This window comes from Delphinapterus leucas, chromosome 19 (assembly GCF_059928025.1).
Source record: "Delphinapterus leucas isolate spDelLeu-1000000601 "Yukka" chromosome 19, BTC_Dleu_Yukka2, whole genome shotgun sequence".
In the NCBI taxonomy this organism is placed as follows: Eukaryota; Metazoa; Chordata; class Mammalia; order Artiodactyla; family Monodontidae; genus Delphinapterus; species Delphinapterus leucas.
The window spans coordinates 24,160,869-24,180,949 of record NC_143147.1 but is presented as its reverse complement, the minus strand read 5'-3'; the positions used below and the strand labels follow the sequence as shown (position 1 = coordinate 24,180,949).

General features: G+C 36.9%; 1 protein-coding gene across 9 annotated transcripts in view; it reads right to left on the bottom strand.

The window, feature by feature from the left end:
- NF1 (neurofibromin 1) overlaps positions 1–20,081 on the bottom strand; it is a 255,886-nt gene that overhangs the window by 24,087 nt on the left and 211,718 nt on the right. For all 9 annotated transcript variants that reach the window (XM_089900778.1, XM_089900773.1, XM_089900775.1 and 6 more), the window contains 10 exons: positions 11,042–11,235; positions 9,516–9,656; positions 9,081–9,360; positions 8,385–8,599; positions 8,085–8,146; positions 7,831–7,945; positions 7,196–7,297; positions 5,807–5,947; positions 2,694–2,820; positions 802–933 (listed from right to left, as the gene is read on the bottom strand). In XM_089900778.1, coding sequence (XP_089756904.1) covers positions 802–933; positions 2,694–2,820; positions 5,807–5,947; positions 7,196–7,297; positions 7,831–7,945; positions 8,085–8,146; positions 8,385–8,599; positions 9,081–9,360; positions 9,516–9,656; positions 11,042–11,235 — 1,509 coding nt within the window. The remainder of the gene's footprint in view (positions 1–801; positions 934–2,693; positions 2,821–5,806; positions 5,948–7,195; positions 7,298–7,830; positions 7,946–8,084; positions 8,147–8,384; positions 8,600–9,080; positions 9,361–9,515; positions 9,657–11,041; positions 11,236–20,081) is intronic.

The following is a 20,081-nucleotide window of genomic DNA, read 5'->3' as shown; positions in this document are numbered from 1 at the left end:
CAAAGAGAGTCAAATAGCACCTTATATTAGTCAAGTGCTTTAATAAACACTGGACCTCAACAAACACAAAATGTAGGCAGGGCAGGACTATAAGGTCCATTTCTTAGATAAAGAAAAATACTCTGAGAAATGTTAAATGATTTGCCCAAGGTCAAATAATTCAAACAAAAAAGTTGCCACACACTGAAGTCTGCTAAACTGGGAATCAGCACTTTCCAACAAACAACGATGTTCAAAAACTGTGTTATACATAAGTGCTAAGTGCTGTTGAGAGGAGAATCACAAATCAGGTAAGAGCAGATAGGGATGGTATAATGGAATGGTGGGGATGGGCAGAGAGTCTAGGTAAAACAAAGGGCATCAGAAATGAATATTAAAGAAGCACAAAGGCACTTCCAGGAGATGGCAAGTAGATTAGCTTAAAATAGCCCATCCATTTGGAGAGGTAATAAAAAATGAGGCCTATGAAATTAGAGAAAGAGGACAGAATCAGGAGGGCTGCTTAAGGGCCCAGGATGCTAGGCTGAGGCTTTTAGATTTTACGACAGACAACAGGGAGCCACGTGGTGTCTTGAACCAAAGATGACTAAGGGAACACATTTCACACATTAATGCAAATTCTTTTCTAAGGAAAAATGTTTTGGCAAAACGTTCCAAATTTTGACCAACACCACAGGACTGAAATGTGAGCTCTTTACCCTGCCAAGCAACCAGCAGAAGGACCCAGAGGTGTCTGTACCTTTTTCATGGTCCTTAGATATAACTGTGGTAAGATTAATTTTGTCTATTTTCTGTTTTTACCTGCCAAGTAAGCCACGCTCTGTGCATTCACCTCAAATTTGTCACAATTTCTATGTTTATTAACCAGAGCTAGTAGTGTATGCAAAATTCTGACTGTTCTTGCAACAATGGCAGGTGAAGGGTGCCTGTATCCTACAAAAAATAAAACAAACACGAAGTTAATTCATTCTTTCAACAAGTATCTGTTGAGTTCTTTTTCTGTGACTAGCAACTCTGCAAGGAAAGGAAGTATGTAAGGGGAATAGCCATTTGGGAAGGTAAAATATATACATATGTTAATAGTTAATTAATTACATATAGGATTAAGCACCAAAAATGTATAGAATAGAATAATGTTCCCTGGAACTCAAAGGTACCTCAGGGGGAGGGAAATTAGAAGATGATGGCGTTTTCAGATCTTCTATTCCCTAAAGCAGCACAAGGAATTTTTAAAAACCTATTTAGTATAGTTTGCCTTACGATATGCTTTGAAAATAGGGTTCTATCACTTAAATTTTTTTTTTTTTTGCAGTACGCGGGCCTCTCACTGCTGTGGCCTCTCCCGTTGGGGAGCACAGGCTCCGGACGCGCAGGCTCAGCGGCCATGGCTCACGGCCCCAGCCGCTCCGTGGCATGTGGGATCTTCCCGGACCGGGGCACGAGCCCACGTCCCCTGCATCGGCAGGCGGACTCTCAACCACTGCGCCACCAGGGAAGCCCTTAAATTTTCTTTTTAATTAAAGAAAAAAGCCTTATGATATAGGGAGTATAAGCTCTCAGAGCCCAAAGAATCTGGTTGATTAGAGGGTAAGCTTGATCTCTGGACAACTTTTAATCACTAATGCTACTCCATTTAAAATAGGGGATTTGTACATTGAAATTATTTGGTATTCTTTTAGAAATACAGAATAAACAAGCATTTTATCAGCCTAGTTGCAATCCATCTTCTTGGTATCCTGTGGTAAATGTAATATCTTTTGAGCAATGCCTATTCACTTAAGAGATTAAAACTGTCAATGTTTTTTGCAGAAATTTCATAAGGTGGTGAAATCAAATGTATACATTCACAATGGTAGGTGTATATATATATATATTTGGTTAAAAACTGGGGGAACCTCTATGATCCCTCAAGCTTAACAATCATTTAAATTGATACAAAACTGCAGATTCAAGCTCTAGTTTGAGTCTCTAATTTTGGCCAAATCTAAAGCCAGCAACTCATGCCAGCTCCTTATCCCAGGTCATATTTTACACTGTTTTTGCTTCTGACTCACCCCATTTGCTATTCCTGTTAACTGCAGTCTTGGGCCATGACTGCCCCACACTGATAAACCAAAACTAACACTCAGCGAAGTCACCAGTAGGGAGTAAAGTCAGGTGAGGGAGTGAATAAGCTGGCTCTGAGGAAGAGCTGGAGGTCGCTGCTGTAAGCAGTACAGAAATGCGGAGGTGGGAGGATGGGGCACCAGAAGGGTGAGGGTCTACGGTATGTGATAATCGGACTGATCAACAGTAAATTAGTAACAAGTTAAGAAAATCTGTGGTCAAATCTCTAACATAACATTTTCTAACATGAAGTTACTCAAATAACATTTATTGATTTGCAGTCTATCTTATTTTGATAATCAAAAAGATACTTATCAATAAGTAGCATTAATTAATAAAACAGCTATTAGAAAGTACTTAGAAATTTTATAAGAATCAACTCCTTTGCTTTTTAAAGGAAATTTGATACGTGATGTGGAAATTAGGCTCTATTGAAATATATACTGAACAAAACATAACTCAGTAAGACATACAGTTGCGTATAAAGTGAGACACATGAGCCAAATTATTTCAAGCACTCAATCATTTCAGTTACTTCTGGCTTCCCGACACCATTTCATAAAAATATTCTGACATAAGGCCTCTACCTTTTAAGAGGTGTCCAACCAGTGCGAAGTTAAAGTTAGAGTTGAAATTGAGTCCAACAAAATGATCCATTTGTTTGCAGTGCCATTCCAGAGGATTCCGGATCGCCATGAATACTTCCTCTGGACTCTATTAAAAAATAATCATGAGATGGTTGACGGGGTCCACACAGGAAGGATCACTTATTGGTTTTTGTTTGTGTTCAACAGCTGTGACAAGGTAAATACTCCTTTCAGGTTGAGAGAAATTATTTTCAGGTGACTACAGAAAACCACAGAACATTTAAGGTACTGCAAATAAATTCGTGCAAGATAGTTAAGCATACAAATAATAAGGTGATGGAAGATAAAACAGCTTTGATTTACAATGCAAAGTAAGTGACTGTCAATTTATATCCTGGTGACTTTTTAAAAACTAAAATTATTGTTATTTTAAATAAGACCATGCACTGAACTGTAGCTGGCACTTCGTGTACTATGATGACTGGAAATTCAAGAGAATGAAGAGAGTTCATATTTACTGAGCGCCTGCTGTATACAAGTGTTAGATACATTATTGTATTGAAACCTTAAAGCAATTCTATGTAATAGGTATTAGCTCTACTTTACAGATTGACAGATTCATTCATTCATTCTTTTACTTATCAAATACTCATTATATGTTTTGATGTGCCAGGCATGGTTCTAGGCTCTGCAAGTACGTCAGTGAACTAAACAGACAGAAACTACTCGCCCTGGTGGATGTGACATTCTAGTGTGGGAAAACAAGGAAATTGAAACTCAAAAATACTGTGTAACTTGACCTCTAAATTAAGATTTTTTAAAAATTGAGGTATAGTTGCTTTACAGTGTTTTAGTTTCTGCTGTACAAGGAAGTGAATCAGCTATATGTATACATATATCCCCTCCCTCTTGGACCTCCCCACCCCCACCCCCATCCCACCCATCTATGTCGAAACAGAGCACGGAGCTGAGGTCCCTGCACTATACAGCAGGTTCCCACCAGCTATCGGTTTTACATATGGCAGTGCACATACGTCAATGTTTCCTAACGTGTGGTACCAGGAATACCTGCTTTAAAGTCACTGATGATGCTTGTTTAAAGGTGGAAAGTACTGGGTTCCATCTCAGAATCATGAGAGGTGATAAGGACCGGGAATTTGCATTTTAAAAAAAGAAGCCCTGTGATTTCCTTATGCACAGAGATTTTTTTAAAGCAAAAACTGAAGGTATTTAGGGTCATGTTCAGGTCTGTCTAGATTTCTATCTCAAAGAAAGAAAAGCATGAGTCTATAAAATAAATGTAGAGAGATGTTTCGAGCATTTTTTATAATAGAAAAGATGACAAACAAATCAAATGTTCATTAATGGGCAAATGGTTGAATAAATTGTGCTTCATGCATACTGTAAAATACTCTGCAGCCATGAGAAAGAATTATACACACACATACAAATGTATATATATACACACACATTTATGTGTGTGTGTGCATAGATACATGCTTAGAAAGATGTTCACTTTATATTGTTAAATAAAAAAACAAATTGCAGAATATCATAAATATTACATAAAGTATTAACCTACTATATGTTCAATTTATATATATATTTTCAGCTTTATTGAGGTATAACTGACAAATAAAATTGTAAGATATTTAAAGTGTGCAATGTGATGATTTGAATGATGAATATATACCCTTTCACATACATGTTGTGAAAGGATTCCCCGCATTAAGTTAATAAACACATCCATCACCTCACATATTCATATCCCATCCCCCGTTTTGGTGAGAACATTTAAGTTCTATTCTCTTAGCAAATTTCAATTATACACTACAGTGTTATCAACTACAGTCACCAGGTTATACAACAGATTCTCAGACCTTATTCATCGTTCATTCTGGTGACTTTTAACAGGCTTTATTATCTCTGATTCCTAGTATCCTGGGGCACTGGAGGCAATATTAGCTTCTGCTAATGGGCTATTCTGGCAATGAAAATGCCAAGGCAGATATTCCTAGACAAACACTTCACTTACGACTATTCTTATATTCACAGAAATGGCCAATAGCTAGCTATCTCTCTGACCACCACTGTCCCAAGACCACCCCAGAAAACGGCAATGGGGATTAGGAAAGAGAGGTTCTAGTCCCACATCAGATGTACAAACACGAACAAGTTACTTGACTTCTTTGTTCTTTTCTATCTTGTAAAATGGAGGTCTGACTGATAAACTTCAAGGTAGCTTCTATCTCTATAATTTTGTTTCCATACTTCCCAGAGCCCCAGCTGTTCTGGGTCTACATAAGACTGAACAAATAATTTTTAGATGAGGTACCTTCACACTTAAAACCGTGCTCTGGTTCTGTTTCTTTCTACCCACAAGCTCTGTTAATTTAACTTCAAGCAAATCTCTTGTTATATACACACATCTATCTTAAAATTCCTCTCTTTTCTCCTAGACTCGTCCCATTTCTTTTCTCCAAAGACAAAAGGAATACAATTTCTTACTGTTATATTCCTTCCACTATCCTCTGTGAACCAAAATCCAACCTCAATCAAGGCTGATAAATGTTAAGAGGGGTGGTGATGGTATGTTTTAAAGTGGGATTAAGCAAACAAAAAACTAGTACAATTAAGTATCCAAAAGCTTCCTTTAGACTCTCCAAATTCCTTATCTGCTTCTAATTATACCTATTTTCCATTAAGTACCATAATTCAATAAAAGTAAGCTAATTTTCAGATTATTTCTTTGTGAAGTGAAATGGGGGTGGGGAAGGCTAACCTTTACCTTTGGGTTATGAAATTACAACTGAGTGTAGAGTGCATTGGACAGCATAGGGCCTAGCATGGTAGCTACTGTTATTACTATTTTTATACCTATTCTGTTTACTAATATTGGGCAAATACTGTTTTCTGCTATTTTTATATTAAAAATATGCAAAGTTTAAACAGTTTTTATGAGCTGGTAAGGAACTATACTCATAATAAGTTGCATTACAGAAATTCATATTTAAGTTACGGACCTCTTCTGATTTTAAAAGATAACAACAAGAAGAGAGGGAGGAGCTCTAATGTGCTTGGCATTTAGGAATACCAAGTGGAAGCTTATTCACCTTGTCATTGAATATCCGGAGACTGTCTAAGGTGTGCAGGTTTTGTTCCAGAAGTGCGGTGCCCGCTGAATACAAGTTGACTTCATCGAGCTGCAGCACGGCCACAGCTACCCAAAAGAGGGCTTTATGCAGAGGGGAGTCCTGGCAAGGGAGACGCACTACAGGTTAGCAAGATGAACCACAAACAGCCTCATCAAAACACACTGCAGTACAAAACAGATCATGTTATCCCACAAATTATGCATGTTTTCTCTTCTGGATAAGGTAAATATATCAGTAAGTTCTTCCTCTATTCCACGTGTGTAACTAAAGACACTGTTACCAGGCTGAGAACCTTGGCATCTCCTTTGATTGCTCTGTATTCTTGGATTCTAAAACCTGGTCACCAAGTTTTGTTGATGCTTCCAACGTAGTCCCTTTTGTGCCTGTTTATTGCTAATGACACTGTGCCGTGCCAACCTTCTTTATTCTAAATGCAGATTCTTTCTGCCTCCAGTTTCCCCCTGCTCCAATCCACTGTGCACACGACCGCCAGAATGACCTTCACCCTCACAGTGAAGACGAGAGAACCATTTTGTATAAGTTAGGATTAGAATGTTTGTAGAACATATAACTCAATACCAGGAATATACAAGTATTTATTTCTCAGTAATCTCTCTGAAATCTGGCATATCTTTGTACTTAATTCACAGAATATGACTTCCGAGTTGGAAGATAATACTAGGCCGTCATCTAGTCCATTTTACTCATTTTATCAATGTGGAAACATGATGTCCAGATGTTAAATGATCCGCTTGAGGTCACAAAGCTGAGATGATCTCAGACCACCCTAAAACAGTGGCTAGTATCATCTTATTCCTTTTAAACATTACCTTCATTTAGCACCCAAACTTTTGATTATCAGGTATACTTTACCCAGCTTTACATTTCTTCACAATAATGGTCACCGATTAATATATCATGTATTTTAATTACTTTATTATCTAGCCACTCCTCAACTTCCACATTCACCCTAGAATGAAAGTTCCATGAAGGCAGATAATTTTATTGGCTATGTTCAGCTATATATCTCTAGTACCTAAAACAGTACTTGGCACATAGCAGATGCCCAATTATTACTTACTGGATAAAAGAATTAAGAATATATACCCATCTGTCCTTTAGCACTGATGAGACAACACACAAGCATTTGAGAACGTACTGCCCATACTTATTCTTCCTCTAACGTAAATACTTCAAACAACTAAATTTTAAGGCAGGAAGTTCTACTTTAACTATAGCTCTTTCTTTGTAACTTCTCAATCCATCTTATTTTCTGAATTCTGAAAGAAAATAACATTTAACACTGACACCCAAAATGAATGCACTCATTTTCTACACAGTAATTACCTTATTAAGAAGTGGTTGTAACTTGGTTAGTGCTATTACTGTAGCTTCTATCAGAACTTGACTGTTGTAAGTATCAGGTCCTTTTAAGCAACTCTCAAGCGCCTTTTAGGGAAACAGAATTCTTTATTTTACTTTCATTGAAATAAAACATTAACTCCTAAACTGAATCTCAGAATTATTTCAGGAACAATTCCTTATTTAATAAGTGTGAGGATTATTTCCAGTGCTATGGTGATTTTGGTAGCTAGCTCAAAGCACATTTGGGTTCTTATTTTAAAATATTTCTATATTATATTCTAATATAAGAAATCAGGCATTATTACAGGTAATTACAAATTATATAATTTTATATAAGGCTAGTCTTACCATCTAGTTAAATGCTTATAATAAAATATTAAGAGTACCTTCTACCAAAAGAAATACTTAATTTTCTTTTTAAGATATGTTCTCTAGAGAGAGGTTTCTTCACTTCAAAGAATTACAATAAAAAAATAATCAAAACCCATTTTTTAAAGATTCAATAAGCAACATACAAGATATTTTATTAAATTCAAATTTAAATGTCCCTTAGAAAAATTCAAGATATACTTTACAACTTGGGAGCAACAAATAGTTGGGAGGAGAGGAGGAGGTACCTTGCTGAGAATACGGATAATCTGCTTTATCTGCCCATGAGACACTCGTTTGCTAATACAGCCAAAGACAACAAGAGCTCTTGGTTGCAGGGATGGATTATATTGGAATGCAAATCTGCAATTTAAAGATCCAAAGAGCTTATGAAAACCTTTGTGTTTATATATATTAAATAATTAAAATACTGATTATGCAATAGTATCTATCTTTTCAACAGTACACGTACTTTTGCAACTTAAATTTACTTGGGACGTACCTTTGAGCTAGTTCTGTCCACTGGTCCAGCCACTTGCATGTTGGAATATCTCTCATACATGCCTAAAAAAAAGATACTCTGAATATATTTATGTATATAAATGTTTATAGAAACATTAAAAAATGTTTATTATAATGGCACTAAACAAGTGACATATATATTACCAATAAACACATTCCATGGGAGTGTTTTTATTTAAGCATTAAGTGCAAAACGGCAGAATAAACCAGTATTTCTTCTATACAGTACCAGTGGATTTTTAAAAATGAGCTTAGTTTCTTATCATTTTGCCTTCTATACCTCCATGATCTCCAACAAAGCTTCTGTGACTGTTTCCAAGGATGTCAAAGCAAAAGTCTCCCTCTCATAGGAGCCAGGAGAGAATGACCTGTCCCGGTAGCTGGAGCGGAAGGCAATGACAGCAGCTGACTTGACTTTGCTAATGCCAAACAGCAGGTAAAATTTGGGTAATGAGAACTCTGTCAAACTGAGTCTCAAAACTTGCTTGGTCTCTTCTGTAAAAGAAAAAAGGAACAAGTAAAGACTTTAAAGATACAATTTTTTTAATTCTAAAGCGCCATATTTCATTTTGAATTTAGATAATTTGAATATCATATCAAAATTACATAACAATGCGCCCTAAACCAACCTTCTGGATACATGAGCTTAATGCTCATTACTTAACTCCCTTTATGTACAAATTTGTGCTAGTAAAGCAACACTGTCAACCAGTGCTGAGCCTTTAGCTTATGTGATAACTACTAGAGTCTACATGACAAACGTGCACAGAATATCTTTGTCATGGCTTGAGATGGAATGCAAGTAATTCATTCTTTTTCTTTTTGATTTGATTATATTTCATATCATTAACATAGGCTTGATTAAGCAGCTTGGTATTAAGGTACCGTAATAAATAATAAGGTAATCTATGCCAGTCAAGTGGTGTAAAATGGAGAAAGGAACTGGTGAAACGCAAAGGGCTTTCCTGGAACTTACCACTAAAATGAAGCTGAGAACAAGTGCACAGAGAGTGAATGATATTAATGACCAGTCCATGTGTGGAAGCTCTCAGGGAGAGTGGCCCTGTGGCTACTAAGAAAGTAACGACGTGGAAGAGGTAGGGGAGATGAGCTGCCACATCCAGGGAATTGTTGAAGGACAGCATCAGCATGTAGCGGGCTAGAATAGCAATATCGTCCCACATGAGATGTTGCTCTAAAGTAGGAGTTGGAGATAAGCATGTCTTGTCAATTATTTTGCACATCCTTCCAATAACCTGTAAAGAAGAAGAATTATAAAAAACATGGGAGTTAAAAAGTTTTATCACAAAAAATTTCAGTTTAAAATGACTCGTTATAAAACAGAAAACCTCCTGATAATAAAAATAGACACATCAAGCCATAGCCCAGAAGGCAAAGGAAAAGGGATTACCTTGCTTGAAACCAATTTCACATTTCCAGAAGCCAAAGCTACAGCAGTATCTGCCATCACCTCAGCTTTTATTGATCCCAAGCCACCCGTTGCACTGGTTTTGATGAAACTGTCTAGGACAACATCAAGGAGGTCTGTAATCTAGTGGAAGAGGGAAAGATAACTCATGTTTTAGCCATTCTGCCAACTTAATTTTTAACTTAAAAATAGTTCAAGGAGTAGCCCAATCAACATGAAAATTCTATTTTACCTGAGGCCTCCAAAATACTAGGCTTTATTTAGAGACCTGTCAATAAATATAATTTATCATAAAATATCCAGGAAAGGATGAGAATATTCCCTCAATTCCTTCAGAGACTGGCATTCAAAAATTTAAAATCTCTACATATATTATTTTCACTCTTTTTTTTTTTTTACTATTTTATTTAATTAATTAATTAATTTGGCTGTGTCGGGTCTTCGCTGCTGCGCACAGGCAGGCTTTCTCTAGTTGCGGTGAGCGGGGGCCACTCTTCGTTGCAGTGTGCGGGCTTCTCATTGCGGTGGCTTCTCTTGCGGAACACGGCATCTAGGTGCGCAGGCTCAGTAGTTGTGGTGCACAGGCTTAGCTGCTCCACGGCATGTGGGATCTTCCCAGACCAGGAATCGAACCCGTGTCCCCTGCATTGGCAGGCGGATTCTTAACCACTGCGCCACCAGGGAAGTCCTATTTTCACTCACTCTTAAAGCACCTCTGTTCTCTTCTAAGACAGTATGTACGAGCAGTATAAAGTACAATTATTTTAAAATACAGGAATGACATCAAGTACTGAGATGTTTTGTAGAGCTACAAAAATGGCTCCAAGGTCATTTAAAATTATTTGGAGGATTCACAGCATTGAGTAAGGGTATCGCCTCCTTCAATGATTATCTTGAAGAAATGGTAGCATAAATCTTGTCAGATAAAACATAGTTACATTATACTATTTTAATATTGGCATTCTTATGCTGGTACTATAAGTGAGAGCAGGTGGCCCAAATAACATCATTAGCAAACATTTACTGACACCTATGGTATATAGGGTACTAGAATACACTCTAATGCACTATTTATTAAAAACAACATCAGATTTTTACAGTTAAATTCTACATGCGGCCATCCCTTGGTATCCCTGGAGATTAGTTCCAGGACTCCCTGCAGATACCAGATTCCCGGGATGCTCAAGTCCCTTACATAAAAAATGGCATAGTACAGCTGGCCCTCAGCACCTGTGGGTTCTACACACTGAGAATTCTGTGGGATGACTGTAATTATGCCATGGAGAAGAGTGCTAAAATAATTAGTGTTTCTCTGGCTCTGAGACATGCATTAGACTTGAACAATTCTGAAGCAGATCAAGAATTAGGTGGGTGTCTGCATGCTTTTTGAAAGAGGGGACTGTCTTTTATACAGCTATATCCCTAGCTTAGTGCTTTGTACAACGTGGGTATCAGATAAATATCTCCACCAAGGAGGTACTAGATAAATATTTGAGCAAACTCAATACCTGCCCAAGGCTCCCCCATATTTTTGCTTGAATAGATGGATACATCTGTTTCTCGTTTATAGTCATTGTTATCAGCTTATCAAGAATCGCAGTAACTCTTTGTCTTTTGGCATCATCATTGTGCTTACAAAAACGTACTAGATTTGACAGCCACGGAGTCATGTATTCCAAACAAAGGTGTTTCAATTCAATACCTGGGGAAAAAAATACACTATTAGCACAGATGGTCCATGAAAATTACATCAACAATTATTTTAAAATAAAAGATTGGGGGAAAAACGGTAAAAGATAAAGACCATTACCTAGAATCAGACCTGGAGAAAAGAGACTTGGCAAATATATGACCGAAGATAGAGATGAAGAAAGAGAACAACCCTTAAAGAAAGTAATCTTCAAAGTCATTAAGCCAATTTTTGAAAAGTTTTATTTTTCTCCCATTTAAAAAAAAATAAATTTATTTTATTTTTTTGGGCTGTGTTGGGTCTTTGTTGCTGTGCGCGGGCTTTTCTCTGGTTGTGGCGAGCAGGGGCTACTCTTGGTTGCGGTGCGTGGGCTTCTCATTGCGGTGGCTTCTCTTGTTGTGGAGCATGGGCTCTAGGCGCACGGGCCTCAGTAGTTGTGGCACGTGGGCTCAGTAGTTGTGGCGCACAGGCTTAGCTGCTCCGCGGCATGTGGGATCTTCCCAGATCAGGGCTCGAACCAGTGTCCCGTGCATTGGCAGGTGGATTCTTAACCACTGCACCACCAGGGAAGTCCTTATTTTTCTCCCTTTTAATAACTTCTAGTTAAAATTTTTCTTGCTTTATTCTAATTGTAAAAGGAATATGTGGGTAATCACAGGAAGTTTGGTAAAAGGAAAGTATCACCACAATAATGAAACCGATATCAATATATTGGTGTATCACTTGATCTCTCCATAGGCTTTCAAATCTATGCAAAGATAATGTATATTCACATGTGTGTATACACACACATAACCCATCCCAACTCCTCCACAAAAAATTAGGGTTACGCTATATATGTAGTATGATCTGAATATTTTTTTCACTATATATTATACTGAGATTTACTCAATAAAAATTCTCCAAAGACATTTTATAACTTTTTATTTTGAAATAACTTCAGACTTACAAAAACATACAAAAATAATGCAAAAATTCCTCTATATAACTTCACCTAGAGCACCCAAAACATTTTTTAATTATGTTAAAATACACATAATGTAAAATCTGCCATTTTAAGGTTTACAGTTCAGTGGCATTAAGTACATTCACAGTGTTGTGCAACCATCGCCACCATCCATCTCCAGGACTTTTTCACCTTCCCAAACTGAAATTCCATACCAAAAACGTTTTTAATGGCTTCATATTATTTCATCACATGGAGATCCAACAAAGTAGTCAGTTCTTCATTATCTACTTTTAGACTGTTTCAATTTTTTGCTATTATAAATAATGCTATGTGAAGTTCAAAACAGATCTACGGCAACAGAGGTCATAATACTGGTTACTCTTGGTGAGGACAGGTACTGACTGAGAGGAGCCTTCCGGATGCTGGAAATGTCCTGTATCTTGACCTGGGAGATGGTTTTGTGGTGTATGCACATGTAAAACTTAATCAAGCTGTTCATTTAAAATTTGGGCACTTTATTGATAAGATATACCTGAATTAAAAAAACCTAAATAAAAAATAATGCTATGATAAACATATGAATATTAATTCCTTAGGATAAATTCTAAAAAGTGGAATTATGATTCCAAAAGCTATAAACATCCATAAGGTGATTGATATCCATGTCAAAACTGCTTTCTAGAAAAGCTGCCCTGTTCACAATTCCAAAGACATCGACACTGAATTTTTAAAAAAATATCTTTGCCAATTTGATAGTTGAATATATTATCTTACTATTCTTTCAGTTTGAACTTCTTTGAATTTATTAGTGAACTCTTAAAAACATATTCTTTCTTAGTATGACCGGCATGTTACTGTTGATCCATTTTTCTTATTAATCCGTAAGCATTTTTCATGATAAAGATATTACGCTTTTCTCATATCTGCTGCAAGCATACTTAAGTTATTTTTAAATCTACCTTTTACTTTTTTTTTTTAAGTAGAGATTTTGAAGTTTTACATGGTCAAAACTGTTCACCATTTCCTTTGTTTCCATCTGTAACTTTTTTGCTTCGTAAGTCCTTACTCACAAAGCAACTAGATATTATTCTTCCTTTTCTTTTTTAAATGGTCCCAGTTTTTATATTTTTTTTGAATTTTATTTATCTTTTTTATACAGCAGGTTCTTATTAGTTATCCATTTTATACATATTAGTGTATATACATCAATCCCAATCTCCCAATTCATCACACCACCACCCACCCTCCCCCCGCCGCTTTCCCCCCTTGGTGTCCATACGTTTGTTCTCTACATCTGTGTCTCAATTTCTGCCCTGCAAACCAGTTCATCTGTACCATTTTTCTAGGTTCCACATATATGCATTAATATACAATATTTGTTTTTCTCTTTCTGACTTACTTCACTCTGTTTAACAGTCTCTAGGTCCAACCACGTCTCTAAAAACGACCCAATTTCGTTCCTTTTTATGGCTGAGTAATATTCCATTGTATATATGTACCACATCTTCTTTATCCATTCATCTGTCGATGGGCATTTAGGTTGCTTCCGTGTCCCGGCTATTGTAAATGTGGCTGCAGTGAACACTGGGGTGCATGTGTCTTTGTGAATTATGCTTTCCTCTGGATATATGTCCAGTAGTGGGATTGCTGGGTCATACAGTAATTCTATTTTTACTTTTTTAAGGAACCTCCATACTGTTCTCCATAGTGGCTGTATCAACTTACATTCCCACCAACAGTGCAAGAGGGTTTCCTTTTCTCCACACCCTCTCCAGCATTTGTTGTTTGTAGGTTTTCTGATGATGCCCATTCTAACCGGTGTGAGGTGATACCTCATAGTAGTTTTGATTTGCATTTCTCTAATAATTAGTGATGTTGAGCAGCTTTTCATGTGCTTCTTGGCCATCTGTATGTCTTCTTTGGAGAAATGTCTGTTTAGGTCTTCTGCCCATTTTTGGATTGGGTTGGTTGTCTTTTTTTAATACTGAGCTGCATGAGCTGTTTATATATTTTGGAGATTAATCCTTTGTCCATTGATTTGTTTGCAAATATTTTCTCCCAATCTGTGGGTTGTCATTTCATCTTGTATGTAGTTTCCTTTGTTTTGTAAAAGGTTTTAAGTTTCATTAGGTCTCCTTTGTTTATTTTTGTTTTTATTTCCATTATTCTAGGAGGTGGATCAAAAAAGATCTTGCTGTGATTTAGGTCAAAGAGTGCTCTTCCTATGTTTTCCTCTAAGAGTTTTATAGTGTCTGGTCTTAACATTTAAGTCTCTAATCCATTTTGAGTTTTTGTGTATCGTGTTAGGGAGTGTTCTAATTTCATTCTTTTACATGTAGCTGTCCAGTTTTCCCAGCACCACTTTCTGAAGAGACTGTCTTTTCTCCATTGTATATCCTTGCCTCCTTTGTCATAGATTAGTTGACCATAGGTGCGTGGGTTTATCTCTGGGCTTTCTATCCTGTTCCATTGATCTATATTTCTGTTTTTGTGCCAGTACCATATTGTCTTGATTACTGTAGCTTTGTAGTATAGTCTGCAGTCAGGGAGTCTGATTCCTCCAGCTCCATTTTTTTCCCCTCAAGACTGCTTTGGCTATTCGGGGTCTTTTGTGTCTCCATACAAATTTTAAGATTTTTTGTTCTAGTTCTGTAAAAGATATCACTGGTAATTTGATAGGGATTGAATCTGTAGATTGCTTTGTGTAGTATAGTCATGTTCACAATGTTGATACTTCCAATCCAAGAACATGGTATATCTCTCCATCTGTTTGTATCATCTTTAATTTCTTTCATCAGTGTCTTATAGTTTTCTGCATACAGGTCTTTTGTCTCCCTAGGAAGGTTTATTCCTAGGTATTTTATTCTTTTTGTTGTAATGGTAAATGGGAGTGTTTCCTTAATTTCTCTTTCAGATTTTTCATCATTAGTGTATAGGAATGCAAGAGATTTCTGTGCATTAATTTTGTATCCTCCAACTTTACCAAATTCATTGATTAGCTCTAGTAGTTTTCTGGTGGCATCTTTAGGATTCTCTATGTATAGTATCATGCCATCTGCAGTGACAGTTTTACTTCTTCTTTTCCAATCTGTATTCCTTTTATTTCTTCTTCTTCTCTGATTGCCATGGCTAGGACCTCCAAAATTATGCTGAATAATAGTGGTGAGAATGGACAACCTTGTCTTGTTCCTGATCTTAGAAGAAATGATTTCAGTTTTTCACCACTGGGAATGATGTTTGCTGTGGGTTTGTCATATACGGCCTTTATTATGTTGAGGTAGGTTCCCTCTATGGCCACTTTCTGGAGAGTTTTTATCATAAATGGGTGTTGAATTTTGTCGAAAGCTTTTTCTGCATCTATTGAGATGATCATATAGTTTTTATTCTTCAATTTGTTAATATGGTGTATCACATTGATTGATTTGCGTATACTGAAGAATCCTTGCATCCCTGGGATAAATCCCACTTGATCATGGTGTATGATCCTTTTAATGTGTTGTTGGATTCTGTTTGCTACTATTTTGCTGAGGATTTTTGCATCTATATTCATCAGTGATATTGGTCTGTAATTTTCTTTTTTTGTAGTATCTTTTTCTGGTTTTGGTATCAGGTGATGATGGCCTCATAGAATGAATTTGAGAGTGTTCCTTCCTCTGCAATTTTTTGTACGAGTTTGAGAAGGAAGAGTGTTAGCTCTTCTCTAAATGTTTGATAGAATTCACCTGTGAAGCCATCTGGTCCTGGACTTTTGTTTGTTGGAAGATTTTTAATCACAGTTTCAATTTCATTATTTGTGATTGATCTGTTCATTATTTCTTCCTGGTTCAGTCTTGGAAGGTTATACCTTTCTAAGAATTTGTCCATTTCTTCCAGGTTGTACATTTTATTGGCATAGAGTTGCTTGTAGTAGTCTCTTAGGATGCTTTGTATTTCTGCAGTGTCTGTTGTAACTTCTCCTTTATTTCTAATTTTATTGAGTCCTCCTCCTCCTTTTCTTGATGAGTCTGGCTAATGGTTTATCAATTTTGTTTATCTTCTCAAAGAACCAGCTTTTAGTTTTATTGATATTTGCTATTGTTTTCTTTGTTTCTATTTCACTTATTTCTGCTCTGATATTTATGATTTCTTTCCTTCTGCTAACTTTGGGTTTTGTTTGTTCTTCTTTCTCTAGTTCCTTTAGGTGTAAGGTTAGATTGTTTATTTGAGATTTTTCTTGTTTCTTGAGGTAGGCTTGTATAGCTATAAACTTCCCTCTTAGAACTGCTTTTGCTGCATCCCATAGGTTTTGGATTGTCATGTTTTCATTGTCATTTGTCTCTAAGTATCTTTTGATTTCCTCTTTGATTTCTTCAGTGATCCCTTGGTTATGTAGTAACATATTGTTTAGCCTCCATATGTTTGTGTTTACATTTTTTTCCCTGTAACTGATTTCTAATCTCATGGCATTGTGGTCAGAAAAGATGCTTGATATGATTTCAGTTTTCTTAAATTTACTGAGGCTTGATTTGTGACCCAAGAGGTGATCTATCCTGGAGAATGTTCCGTGTGCACTCGAGAAGAAAGTGTAATCTGCTGTTTTTGGATGGAATGTCCTATAAATATCAATTAAATCTATCTGGCCTGTTGTGTCATTTAAAGCTTCTGTTTTCCTTATTTATTTTCATTTTGGATGATCTGTCGATTGGTGTAAGTGAGGTGTTAAAGTCCCCCACTATTACTGTGTTACTGTCGATTTCCTCTTTTATAAAAGCTGTTAGCAGTGGCCTTATGTATTGACGTGCTCCTATGTTGGGTGCATATATATTTATAATTGTTATATCTTCTTCTTGGATTGATCCCTTGATCATTATGTAGTGTCCTTCCTTGTCTCTTGTAACATTCTTTATTTTAAAGTCTATTTTGTCTGATATGAGTATTGCTACTCCAGCTTTCTTTTGATTTCCATTTGCATGGAATATCTTTTTCCATCCCCTCACTTTCAGTCTGTATGTGTCCCTAGGTCTGAAGTGGGTCTCTTGTAGACAGCATATATATGGGTCTTGTTTTTGTATCCATTCAGCAAGCCTGTGTCTTTTGGTTGGAGCATTTAACTCATTCACGTTTAAGGTAATTATCGACACGTATGTTCCTATGACCATTTTCTTAATTGTTTTGGGTTTGTTTTTGTAGGTTCTTTTCTTCTCATGTTTCCCACTTAGAGAAGTTCCTTTAGCATTTGTTGTTTGGTGGTGCTGAATTCTCTTAGCTTTTGCTTGTCTGTAAAGCTTTTGATTTCTCCATTGAAGCTGAATGAGATCCTTGCCATGTAGAGTAATCTTGGTTGTAGATTCTTCCCTTTCATCACTTTAAATATGTCATGCCACTCCCTTGTGGCCTGTAGACTTTCTGCTGAGAAATCAGCTGTTAACCTTATGGGAGTTCCCTTGTATGTTATTTGTTGTTCTTCCCTTGCTGCTTTCAATTAATTTTTCTTTGTTTTTAATTTTTGCCAATTTGATTACTATGTGTTTCGGCATGTTTCTCCTTGGGTTTATCCTGTATGGGGCTCTCTGTGCTTCCTGAACCTGGGTGGCTATTTCCTTTCCCATGCTAGGGAAGTTTTCGACTATAATCTCTTCAAATATTTTCTCAGGTCCTTTCTCTCTCTCTTCTCCTTCTGGGACCCCTATAACGCGAATGTTGTTGTGTTTAATGTTGTCCCAGAGGTCTCTTAGGCTGTCTTCATTTCTTTTCATTCTTTTTTCTTTATTCTGTTCCACAGCAGTGAATTCCACCATTCTGTCTTCCAGGTCACTTATCCGTTCTTCTGCCTCAGTTATTCTGCTATTGATTCTTTCTAGTGTATTTTTTATTTCAGTTATTGTATTGTTCATCTCTGTTTGTTTGTTCTTTAATTCTTCTAGGTCTTTGTTAAACATTTCTTGCATCTGCTCAATCTTTGCCTCCATTCTTTTTCCGAGGTCCTGGATCATCTTCACTATCATTATTCTGAATTCTTTTTCTGGAAGGTTGCCTATCTCCACTTCATTTAGTTGTTTCTCTGGGGTTTTATTTTGTTCCTTCATCTGGTACATAGCCCTCTGCCTTTTCATCTTGTCTATCTTTCTGTGAATGTGGTTTTTGTTCTACAGGCTGCAGGACTGTAGTTCTTCTTGCTTCTGCTGTCTGCCCTCTGGTGGATGAGGCTATCTAAGAGGCTTGTGCAAGTTTCCTCTCAACTCTTAAATATGTTGATAGTTAGAACTTATTTTGGCATCTTGTGGTTTGGCATTAAGATGAAGACCCAACTTAATTCATTTCCCAGCCTCATTTCTTAAATGATTTACTCATTCTTCTATTAGTCTGTGATACTTCTTTATCAATCTGTTTCTCTTAAAGTGATGTGACTGCTGATTTTTGAACACCCGTTTAAATTACTGCACTGTTGTTATGTGTTAACATATCTGTTAATTCAAGCCCCTCTCAGTTTTCTTTCCTTATAATATTTTCTTAGCTATTGTACTTTCTAGTGAAATGTACAATCATTTAAAGTTCTACCTCATTCTTTTTTTTTTTTTGCGATATGCAGGCCTCTCAGTGTTGTGGCCTCTCCCGTTGCGGAGCACAGGCTCCGGACGTGCAGCCTCAGTGGCCATGGCTCACTGGCCCAGCCGCTCCGCGGCATGTGGGATCTTCCCGGACTGGGGCACGAACCTGTTTCCCCTGCATTGGCAGGTGGACTCTCAACCACTGCGCCACCAAGGAAGCCCTCTACCTCATTCTTAATCCTCAAATCTCACAGATATTTTAAAGGAATTACATTGATATTGTAATAATCTGGGAAGAACTGTTCATCCAGGAACACAATACCTGTGTCCATTCACTCAAATCTTTTTTTTCATATTAATATGTTTCAATAAAGCTTTATACTTTTCTTGTTTTGTCAGTCTTACACATTTTCTTTTTAGGGTTATATTCTTACATTTCTTAACTGTAAAAATATATAGTGATCTGGTCTCACGGAATTTTCAAAGCTTTCAATTACTTAATACAGAAAAATCAAGAAATGTGTTTGAATGCATAAAAAAAAGTTTTATGTATTATGGAGAGAGAAAGGGAAGGGAAGAAAACGTCAGGAGGGACTTCCCTGGTAGCACAGTGGTTAAGAATCCGCCTGAATGCAGGAGACACGTGTTCGAGCCCTGGTCTGGGAAGATCCCACATGCCGCAGAGCAACTAAGCCCTTGTGCAACTACTGAGCCTGCACTCTAGAGCCTGTGGGCCACGACTACCTAGCTCGCGTGCCACAACTACTGAAGCCCACGTGCCTAGAGCCTGTGCTCTGTAACAAGGCAAGCCACCACAGTGAGAAGCCCATGGACTGCAACGAAGAGTAGTCCCTGCTCGCTGCAACTAGAGAAAGCCCGCGTGCAGCAACGAAGACCCAACGTAGCCATAAATAAATAAATAAATAATTTTAAAAAAACTATAAGATATTATTCATGACATTGATAAATTAAAAAAAAGAAAATGTCAGGAAATAAGCTGGGAGAAGAATAACATTTATACTACTATAGGATCTGAAGACAGACAGACATAAAGAGTAGATGTTAAATTTATGACACTTATCAAAGCCAAGTCAGGAGTTGACTCTGGACCCTGTATTTTGTGCCATTGCATTCTCCATGAAGTGTACATGAACAATAAAATCACAGTTCAAAGTCAACCTGAAGAAAAGAGGAAATGGCTACTTCCCTAAAATCAAGGAAGTGGATACTTTACTCATTGGGAATAACCTGCTAAGAAGAGAAATACTAAAGCTAATTAAACTGAAATAGTACGAAAAATGCTTTGTAAGTTGCCCAGAGACATAGATGGTATCAAAATCTTGCCACCTTGCTTGTATTGCCAGAATTTTGGTGGATTTCTC